Source organism: Gymnoscopelus microlampas, assembly GCF_963454915.1.
Source record: "Gymnoscopelus microlampas genome assembly, chromosome: 2".
Taxonomy (NCBI): Eukaryota; Metazoa; Chordata; class Actinopteri; order Myctophiformes; family Myctophidae; genus Gymnoscopelus; species Gymnoscopelus microlampas.
The window spans coordinates 26738026-26749734 of record NC_139939.1 but is presented as its reverse complement, the minus strand read 5'-3'; the positions used below and the strand labels follow the sequence as shown (position 1 = coordinate 26749734).

General features: G+C 43.9%; 1 protein-coding gene across 1 annotated transcript; it reads right to left on the bottom strand.

The window, feature by feature from the left end:
• Nucleotides 1-137: 137 nt before the first annotated feature.
• On the bottom strand, nt 138-11178 carry LOC311052641 (uncharacterized protein C4orf54-like). Its single transcript, XM_084067711.1, has 2 exons — nt 6541-11178; nt 138-3249 (listed from the first exon to the last, which is right to left on the bottom strand). Exon 1 carries the CDS (start codon nt 11119-11121, stop codon nt 6547-6549), a length of 4575 nt encoding a protein of 1524 aa, XP_083923837.1. The 5' UTR covers nt 11122-11178; the 3' UTR covers nt 138-3249; nt 6541-6546.
• Between the last annotated feature and the right edge of the window lie 531 nt (nt 11179-11709).

Here is an 11709-nt window from a genome sequence, read left to right as displayed (position 1 = left end):
CACCTCCATTTAGTAGCTCCTCTTGTAGGCCTACACAGTAGTAGGCTACTCGAAAGCTCCATCAAAGTTTCCATCAGACATTGTATTTCACCAACAGACTCAAGCCATATTCAGTTTGCTTGCATTTTGATTTTTATTCCAAACATTCATAGACTTGTCTGTCTACAGTGCAATCTTCTCTCACTGGTCATATTTCATCACCTTCAAGCATGCATGTGCAAACACTGCACTGCTTCCCCTTCAACATATCCCTCACTGTCATCCTGACCTCTCGCTCTTTATGAGGCAGTCAAAACAATCCATTGCTGTGTATAATGTATACACCATGCCCCTTAAATGACTGCCTTGCATACTTCACATGTTGTTTCATTCAAAGTGGCGACTTGCCATTAGGCATTCACCAACGCACTTTTTTTTAACTATCCTCACTTTCAATTGACCATCTAATTTCAAAAGCAAGCTTTGACAGTCGATTTCTTTCAAAGGGCTTGGTAGCCGACATGAAGTCAAGAAAGAAATTGACAGAAAGTCAATGGAGGACATTTTAAAGAATGTTGTCAAAAACATGTTAATCTCATATTATGTTACAGTGCATTCAACTGGGCTAAACTTAACAGAATGACACCTTTATTCTATTTTACATTTTTAAGTCCACTTAGTGCTACATACAGTATAAGTCCACTTAGTGCTATATACTGTATTACCACAAATAGTTTCAGACATTTATCACCTTTGGTGACAAAAATAGTTGTAATTCAAGTGCAATTTAAGAAAGAACATAATGGTAGTATTCACAAAATAATGTCAGAAATTTCATATTTTGGGCATAATTTTACTTGATATATTGTGAGAGCATAAACATTAATTTAAAAAAAAGTATATGACAGGATGTACAGTTTGCATGTCATCTACACATAATAGTTCCTAAAGAACGCAATTGCCCCGTGTCAGTTTGGACATTTGGAACATCATTAGCTAAATATTTCTGAAATAACTTGGTACTCCTATTTGTGCAAATCGTATCATTTTCAATGAAAATCTTTGCTTTACTTGCACTGCTCTTAAAGTGCTGGCTGGCAAACCTGAAGGTTTTGTGTAAATGAAAAGTTAAATTAATCTGACAGTTTTGAATTACGATTGTTAAATACTGATATGAATAATTGTAAAATAAAGAGCAATTCATGTTGAATCTACTGCACAGTCTACAACCAATTTTGCAAATCACTGCATGAAGCCATACATCTGTAATGAAATCAACTCATAAGGCAATTCATAAAGTTATTTTGTCATATAAGCAAATTAACATGTATTTTACAGGGTTAAGGTACATAGACTGGCCAGCAGCTCCAAATACCTTTAATCTATCGTTCAGTTTTGAAACATGCTAAATCCACAACCTACAGAATGAATTATTCACACAATGAATCTTGCTTTAAGTGAATGAAGCACATTTACATCGCGTGAGGAACCCTGTTGCTGCACTGCAAAAAGTATTCAAAAGGAAACAAGAGACTGTACAGAAGTCAGCAATAAACAAGGTCAGTGATATTCAGTCAAATCTGGAGTATTACCTGAACTCCAAAAATTGGGGAACGGACCCATATGGGTCCAGTTTCACACTTTTAATTTAACATTTTACTGTGTAATGGTGTGGATATGAATAGGTTTAGTGCACAAGCCTGATGGCAGATGACAGGCCAACATATATATATACGCATATATATATTTATATATATACAGTTTACAAAAAAAATTACATTTGGAACAAGACAACAAGACAAAGTTATAGGCGAGACCCAGTGACCATTAGCTTTAAAGTCACACCCCATGAATGTGTATCAGTCAAATACAGTGGTTCTCAACCTTGTATGGATTAGGGCCAACTTGAAAATCTCGAGAGCATGTTTATTTTTATGATCAGTCAATCGATTGTGAAAATCGTATCGTTTTGTCATATTATTTGGGGGCCCACTTGCAATATCCTCACACGGCCCACCAGTGGGCCCCGGGCCACAGGTTGAGAACCACTGTTCTAATACTGTATGACCCTCTCTACAGTGAAGTAACTTGACTCCTTGTTGTATGCCCACAGAGTGCTGAAATACCATGCATAACTTCTCACCCCAGACACTGACACGTTCAGACAGACAAGCACCATGTCCTTTCTCCTTTACACAAAAGTGTAAAATAAACCACAACCAATAGAGGAGGTTATCCTCTAAAAGTCTCAACTGTTGCTGGCTCTGTTTATCCCAGCACTACTTAGGAAAAAATATTTCCAAGTACATTGCTGAACAAGATTCCCAGCTCCAGTTATTCTGAGTAACACACTTTAGTGTTTTCAACTTATCCTACTTTAAAACATTACTATTCAAGGAGTGTGCTTTGAACATAAAATACAAATGTACATCACAATATACTGTACAGCACAGATATTAGCAGCACTGTGTGACATCATTCAAAAAGGATTCACCAACTGTACTTCAAGTAGTAGCCTATTATAGCCACGCATTCTAAAAACAAATGGAAATGCTTTGGTGAACAATGAAAATGTTCTGATTGCAAATAAATGGTCCTGCCCTACAGTATCTTAGTCAATTACCATTGGAAGAATAGGCTAACTGACAAAAAAACTATAGACTGGAGAAATATTTTAGCAGGACAGCCTGAAAATATTGTTTTGAAACCTTTGCTCAATTTCAATTCCTCTTAATATGAACATTATGGGCACTGATTAAAAATGATTCTGTTTAACAAACATCAGTGCTGACAAGTGGTCCCTGTCCTCAGAAAATGTGTAAAGAAGGTGGTTTCTTTGTTCATTCCTATTTTGAAGCATTGTGACAATGCTACACTAAGCTTTTGTGCTCTAGTTAAAATGATAGCCAAACAGCTAATCAGTGTTATGGAAATCCTTTTGAATCAACATTTTGCAGTGTCCAAACTGAACAGAGATCAGTTCCCTATACAGCAATTAGAAATGACAAAGCAGCATCATGTCAGTCAGAGCCTAGCAGAGCACTGGCCAGAGGACATACTGTACTAGCTTATGCTTATTCTGCAACGTGCTACAATGCATACAGTAGCCTATGCTGCACGGCAATCTGCAAAAGTAGAGTTGGGAGTTGAAATGGTGGTGGTGGGAGTTATGGGATATTGATCTTCACGTGATGAAGTGGGGCTCGTAGTGGCCAAGTGGGCTGGCGATGAAAAGTTCTTTTAAAGGGGTAGATTCCTCACTGGACACCTCTAAAACCACAAAAAGAGAAAATTGACATTAAACTGAGATTAATGCAATATAGTATACTGTGCAAAACATACGATTGTAAAGTAGTATTTACAATGAGTTGAGTCTGCATTAAAGAGGTTACAACCAATTTCAGCTGTGACCATTAGTCCATATGTCACTGTTTCACAAAACCTATACAGTAGGTATTCCTGTTTGAAATTAATTAATTAATTCTCAGTGAACAATGTTAACTGTATCAACTCTGGCGTTCCTATTTTGGGCAAAGATTTGATATCTTTCCTTTTTTCCCTTCCCTTTTTATTTGTATTTTGTAAACATTTTCACACATAGCAAAAATCGTAATTCTACAAGTTCCCCAACACGTCCCATCACAACTGTGATCTGCTATTTTTGTTATTTGTCATACGTCAAAGTAAGTGGTTAAATATTAGAAACACGATCAATGCCAGAATGGGTAATGCTCTGAGCTTTCAGTTACAGACACTGACTCCAAATCAGCTGACCCCGTTCAGCCAGAACTACTGCCGGGGCATGTGGCACCATTTGTTTGCATAGTGCTGAAGGTGAGCGGTGCTCTCTGCCTCCTCCTCCTCCCCAGTTAGGAAAAAGTGGAGGGGGAGGGGGCTATAAAAAGTTGACCCTATCACAGCCTTGCAGACTTGCTTCCAAGCCGGAGCAGCAGTGGCAGCTGTCCTCCCCCTGCATCAGCACAACAAATACTTTACATTGCCTGACCTTTTCCTCCAGCATCACTATCCCAGCCATGCCCCCCTGTCCCTCTGCCCCCCCCCCCCCCCCACACACACACACACACACACACGCACACACACACACGCACACGCACACGCACACGCACACGCACACGCACACGCACACACACACACACATGCACACACACACGCACGCAGCACATATACACACATATACACACACACACACGCACGCACGCACGCACGCACGCACGCACGCACGCACGCACGCACGCACGCACGCACGCACACACACACACACACACACACACGCACACACACACACACACACACACACACACACACACACGTTGTACTCCCCTTCACACCACTGGTCAACCCTGAGCAAGGCCCCCTGCCTGCCACCAGTTGACATGGATCCTTCATGATCATGCAGTTGTATCAGTACTCTGACACATTAGCTGAGAAGTTTTGTGAGTAGTTGTAAGTGAGTGTATGAGAGACAGAGAGGAAATCTAGTCTTGGGGAAGGATGGCACTTCTGTATTTAACAAATTAGTAAACTATAGAGTGGCATTGCTAAAGAGTATATCATTATAATGGAGTCAATCAACTTATTTCTGTCTTTCATAAACAAAAAGGAAAGAAGAACTGTACTGTAACTACAAAACCAGCTTTATGTTGTTGTTTTTTTTATCACCGGCAGGCCGAAAGCCGGACAGCCAAAGGTTGGGGACTATGTTTTTGCCCTGCGACTGTCCAATCCGTCTGTCTGTCTGTCTGTCTGTCTGTCCGTCCATCCATCTGTCTGTCCGTCCGTTTGTCTGTGAGAAGCTAATCTCATCACCACTGGACCGATCAGCATGAACCTTTGCAGGCACACTCCTAGTAGGCCAAGGAAGAACCTCTGCCCCAAATAGTTCACATCGGCCTCATTTTAGCGCTATAACAGTGTGATTCATGGCCTATCTCGAATCGTAGGTCATACAGTCAAAAAGCATTTTCCCCTGGATTTCTTGGCTCAAGATGCAAGATTTATCATTTTACTTTATTTGCACTTTTTGCTCAGATTTTGTCAAATACTCATGCACTTCAGTACACATTATCTCTGTAGCGATGTGATCAAGGCGTATGTGTCAGATTGGTCAGATTCCATATTGATTGGCTCCGATAGGCTTCCACAGTTTGCGGGGGTGACCCGTTTTGCACAAAATGACACAAATCATGTTTGTTCACAGCGTCCGATTGCTAGGAAACTTTGCACACACACTCCCAGAAGGCTTGGGAAGAACTGCCAATCCTCATTTTTCCAACCGGGCTCATGATGGCGCCATAACAGGTCAATTCATGTTTTAGCCTATGACTCTTAAACTGTATGTCGTATGGTTTCCCCCCCTGGATTCCTTGAATCATGACACAACGCCCCACATAGGCCCCACCCATTTGTGCCTGACTAGATTTTCCACCGAATAAAATCCGAATCAAATCGGTACACATTATCTCTGGAGTCGAGTTGTATCAGTCAGATTTTTCATATTACATTCCAATTGCCTATGATTGACTTCACAAGTTTGCCAAAGCGGCCTGGGTAGCCAACCCGGGCCTGGCGGAGAAGCACACTTTTCTAGCTTATAGTTTTCTGCTTTCGTAGTGGCTACTGCGAAACACTGTACCAGACATTTTAATCTGCTCAGAAAGGTTGAAGCTGAAACACGTTAGCCTTAATAAGCACTTAAGCCTAAATCTGGCATTTTTAGTTTTACTGTGCCGCTTTTGCTTTCTTTGAATATAACGCACCAGCTTTCTTGGCATGGCAACATTTTACTGAAATGGCACCTACATAGAACAAACACATTAATTACTTAGGCTTAAGGTTATCTCAGTTTAATGAAGAGTTTCATGACACAGATTATGAATAACTCAATGTAAAGTGTCACAGACTGGAATAGTTCCCTGTGACACTTTCCAACCCTGAGAATATACCATGTAAACAAACTCGTCTCACACTATCAAAATAGCCCGACAGTGTGTAATGCAGAGAAAAGGGAACTGAACAGTCTAGCTCTAGATCCATCATCCAGTTGAAAATCCTATCTCCTAACAAGCCGAGCCAGAGTTCATCAGTGTCAAGTTACCTGTCGTGAAACTATTGCATGTCTATTAACGCTGACATCCCACCCCAGTAGCCACTCTAGGCTGCTTGCATTATCACTAATGCATTTACAACTGTGCATCGCAAACATGGCATTGGACACGATATTGTAAAATCAGATCCCTGCACAAATTCAGATGCTCGTGTCAAAGCTGGCCTGAGGTTGTTCAAATATAACTACCTCAAACTATCAGATCACATCAAACTAAAAAAGGAACTCTATGAACTCTCTGTGGCTTCCATAATGACTGATGAAGTGCACTTTTAAGCTCCGCTTCTGCTTGTTTGTTCTTTAGAAATTACAAGAACACAAACTCTCACATAGAACTTGACAGAAACCAAAATAGGTAAGAAAGAAAGAAAGAAAGAAAGAATATTGATAGTACATATTGATAGTATGTGAGTGTGTCCATGTGCGGGGTGACTTACTTTTGGTTACCGATGTTCCACTACAAAGCTCATGGTTGTGCCGTCGAAGGAGGGTGGAGCGATGATTCTCGGACCTTGTTGTGATGTGATGCTAATAACTGGCTTTCTTTCTGAACTGGCTGCCCTTCCCCTGGTGTTGACATGTGCCATAGTCACAGGTAGCCGTGTTGGCGCGTTCGCAGCCCCTCCTGTAGCGCTGTAATATGGGCTCTCTGTAACTGTTGTGCACTGGGCTTGCCCGCTTTGTGTCCCCCGTGCGTCCTCGGCCGCAGAAAGATAGACTTTCTTGAGTGGCTGTGGCTGGACAGGCAGAGTTGGTGAAGGGATCAATCCCGGGTAAATCATGTATGTGGGGGCATAGGTTCCAGGACTTAGGGCCAGGGGTGACACAGACAGGGGGACAGGGGTGACAGGGGTGACAGGTGAATGTGGCATGGGTACGTCCACATACTGACCTGTCTCAGGGTCAAACAGGCGTTTGGTAGTGGCCTGTAATGGTGTCTCTACCAGGTAGTAGTGTCCCGTTGTGGGATCCAAAAGCACCTTGCGTTGGGTTTGTGGGATCGCCTCTACACTTGCAGGGGTAGGTGACATGGTAGGGACAGAGGGGGAGAAGCAGAACACCTGTGGATGTGGCCCTTGTAAAGCAACTGGCACAGGTTGGTGGTAAATGGTTGCAGATGGCTCTTCCATGACAAAAGGTGACCTTTTCAAGGACTGATCAGAGCACTCAGGTCTCTTGGCATCACCTATGCTGGCCTGACCGTTGGCCTGACTAACATTAGAACTGCCTTGTTTGGAAATTATGTTGAGCTGCAGCTCTTCTTGATTCAGCACTTCGATTTCACGTATCTCTCCTCCCCCTGGTATGGTTAGATAGTTCTCAGAGTCAGAGTTGGACAGTGTAACATTGGCATTGGTGACATTGCATTTGACCTTTCCCTGATCCCCCTGCCCACGTTTTGGAGGTGCTATTTTCACTGACAGTGGCGCCATTGGGGTTTTAGAGCCAACACTTTTCATAGTAGATAATGTTTGTATGCTGCTTTGTAGAATGTCATTCCCCAGAGAGCTAACGCTGACAGGTGCCTTACCGCTACTCCCAAAATGGAGCACACTTTTGTTGCTAAATGTTTTACCGTGTTGTGATTGAGTTTTGAAGGCATCCTCGTTATATGGAACATGTATGATTTTAAGAGAGCCTTTATTTTCTGGGCACTTGCGCATTTCTGACATGGGAGCATGACTCGAAGACTGAGAGACCTCGTCCGTGCTCATTTCTGCTTCTGTCAGTCTATTGCTCCCTGCTGCTGTCATCACTTCCTCTGCGCCTTGCTCTTCACTGGCAATAAGTGAAAGGACATGGCTGCCAGTGACAGGTTGTGGAGCCTGAGATTTACGCTTCCATTCATTTCTGTCAAAAACATAAAGCTGTTCCATCGTTTTGACAGCTGCTTTTAGTTTCTCTAGTGCAGCCTGTTTGGGTATTTTAGACTCACCTCTCCTGTCACCTGTATCACCCATCACCCTTTCCTGCCTCTGCCTTGACACCTTGCTCTCAATATTTGTCTGGAGTTCCGATTGGTCTGGATGGATGTGTTTGGCTAAGACAGGTGCCACTCTGCTAGTTGTACACTGTGATGATGCAGTTTCACATTTGGAGGTTTCGGGTAAGATTTTGGGAGACGCTCTGCCACCCTCGATTTGTTTCTGTGACAATGCATCAGTTGCTGTAGCTGTAGGTTGTTTGGTGTTACAATTAGTTTTTACTGAGTGGCACTTAATGACGATGGGAGATGGCAATACATGCTTGATGGTCTCTTTCTTAGTCCTGTCCTCATGTGTATCAGCTGCGGCAGAGGGAGTAGTGGAACATTTACTTACACTATTATCCATAGACACAAAACGATATGAACTTTTCACTAACTTGCGAACATCTCTGACATGATAGATGGGTGTTTGAAACTTGCCTCTTATGTCTCTAACTGTGAAGTGTGGAATCTTATCTGACGCAGCCAGAACATGGTATTTGGGCTCACCAACTGTCCTCATTGTATTTACAGCATTGTAACTTATTTTAGGGGTTAAGAGGCTGGCGATATTGAGTGTATACCCTTTATTTTCTTTTACACTTCTCAGTCGAATCTTTATCTCAGGGGGCTTTGTCTCCTCCTCTTTCTGCGCAGCTTTTACATTGTTTCCCATGTCGGAATCATTTTCACTGACCTGCGCTCGAGCAGGTGTGTGTATGACAGGCGTGCTGCTTAGCAAGTCATCCGATCCATCCTTCTCTTTTGAGAGGAGATGGGAGCTTGGAACATACAGCTGAGACAATTTAGTTAATGATCTGCTGGCATCCATTTCTTCCTTTTCTGTGGCTCCACTTGTGGGAATTTCAGACTTTAATGACTGAAATGCACTGTTTTGGCTGGGGTTAAGTTGTCCTTTTGGAGGCTCACTTGCATCATTCTTGTCATCGTGTCCTTTCTCTGACAGAGGTAAGCTATCCAATGCATCATCTATTTTCTGCTCCTCAGTGGGCTCACAAGAATTAGCCCGACTGGACACAGTACCTTGCTCATCAAGAGAACTAAATCCTGAACCTGTTTCTGAGGTTTGCCTGTGAAAGCCTTTTCCCACATACCTTTCTTTCATGGCTTCATGATCATTACACTGACAGCATGGGGAGTGTGAATGACGTTTGTCACGGAAATCCCCCCTTTCCATTTTGCGCTCTTGTTCAAATTGCATCTTTTTGGAAATAACATTTTTCAAAAGACTTGATGCAAAAACAGCCTTATTGTGTGTACCCCCCACGGCATCCCCAGCATCATGGTGTTGATGTTGCACTTCACGCCCCAGCTTGGCTGACACGTTGCCGCTAATCTCATGTTTGGAACGTGATCCGTGCGCCCTTTTGGAACATTTTGGACGCTTTGCGCCCTCGGGTATATCGGCTTCAACGTTGCAACGAAAATTCACCGTTTCTGTCAGAGTGATAACATCACCCTGCTGTGGCTGAAAGGGGCCTTTGAGCTCTATCTTCTTGGTAGAAGAGGATGCTTGTTGAGAACTTGCCGTTTTCTTGTTCAGCTCATACAATTTGGTTTGGGTATTAATTGACTTGCCATGTATATTCGTCCTGTCTGTGGTCTGACTCATCTCGAATGTTGCGCTCGAACTCTCTTGGGCAACGGTATTCTGATCTTTCCCCTGGGACATATTGCCATATTTTAAGTCAACATAAGCTGACCACTTGTTTAATCCAATGCCGTACTCTGACACCGAGGACTCGCTGGAAGCACTCAGATTAATGGCATCGAAGTAGGGGCATGCCAAGCTGCGGAAAGACTTGGCGGTTAAATTACGCACCTCCTTATCGGCGTCGTCCAGCTCGCTGATGGAACTGGACGCGCCGCTAGAGTAGTCGTTAATATCTTTACCTCTTAGTTTAGTGGCCAGGTGCTGACGACCAGGCGCGGGGATGAAATACTGGGGCCTGTCGCACATTAAGGACTCCGATCTGGCGTTGGAACTGGCGAAAAAGAAGTGGCCCCTGCTGTCTCCCACGTGTTTAAACGTGTTGTCATTGTCCAGAACATTGTTGGGCTCGTTGACCGCCCGGGAAGAGGTCTGGATCGACAGGTGGATTTGCCCCGCGGGATTGACAGTTTGTTTTTTGCACATGGACCTGCTTTCATCGGAGCTGGCGCACTTGTCCGAGTCACATAGGTCACTGTCCGGCTCGGCCCTGACCGCTGCTCCCATGTTAGACTGCGCTTTGTTGCCTTTCGCCTTGGTTTGACTCCTGCCGTCCAGTATTAACGTTCCATCCTGACTCTCGTCACTCTCAAAAGAGGCGTAATCCACAAAGGAATAGACCAGGTTCTCGTCTTCGAAGTCCCAACAGCTCCCTCGTCCCACCTCATAATCTACGTCGTGGTCCAGCTCTGTCAGCTGGATCTCATGAGTTGTGATGTAGTGCGATTCATCTTCATTTATTGTGTCAGATTCACAGTGATCAGCATCTGACAGCACCACACTGGTGCCGTCATCAGACTCACATTTACTGTTCATCTCCGTGTATTGTAACTCATCACTTTCACTGCGGACATTCTCATTGCAATCACTTGAGGGGTCAAACTCGTTCTGGAATTGGTTCTCATTCTCGACTTCTTCCACATCAGGAACTCCGGTCAATAATAAAATATCCAAGGGATGTTCACCTGCAACAGGTCTGTCGGTCCACTTTTCCTTTGGATGTTCCCCCTGGAAGTCCTTGGAAATAATTGTGTCCTCCTCACCCCCAAAGCCCTTGAGACCATTGGGGCTCCCCTCTTTCAATGTGTCATTGTCGCATTTGATGACAGCAAGCTCGTCGCCCGCGCCCGTAAAAGTCACTTTGACCGTTTTGGTTCCGTCTGATTTCATGCCGAGCAAGTTGTCCAAATCAACATAATTGGATTCGTCTCGGCGTGTCTCGGCGTGGCATTTGGCCTGCTTGTCCTTGTCGTCTGGGAGCAGCTTTCTGTAGAGTCCAGTGTCATCTCGGTAAGTGAGAGTTTTCTCGACTGCTTCCATTTGTCGTTTTCTTACCGTCAGGTGGTCTTGTTAAAGATGTTATCCTGACACGGGACGGAAAACTCTGCAGGCGTGATGTGAGAGGGTGAGAGGAAGGAGAGACAGTTGGGAGGGGAGGAGAGGGGCGTTAAGAGGGAGGGGGAGAGAGAGACACCGAGAGAGAGTGACAAAGAGAGAGGGGGGAGAGAAAAGGAGTGTGTCAAAGAGAGAGCGAGGGCGGCGAGAGTGAGAGGGAGAGAGAGAGAGAGAGAGAGAGAGAGAGAGAGAGAGAGAGAGAGAGAGAGAGAGAGAGAGAGCAGGGGGAGTCCCAAGGAATCCCCCCATGATTTGTCTTTGACGTGTGGCAGTGGAGCTGTTGCCTTAATTTAGCAGTGTATCAAATACAGATAATTAGCCTATCTTGTCAACTGTTTGTGAATTCTATAGCCTACACGTCAGTGGTTCTCAAACTTTTTCATGTCGACAAGGACCCCCAAAATGATATGTATTTGGCTGCGGACCCCATCTCAAAAATAATTTGTGCCAGGGATCTTTCAAAAAATAGCACATCTACAAGCTCATAGCACTGCACTCGGTGCCGCGCTATGA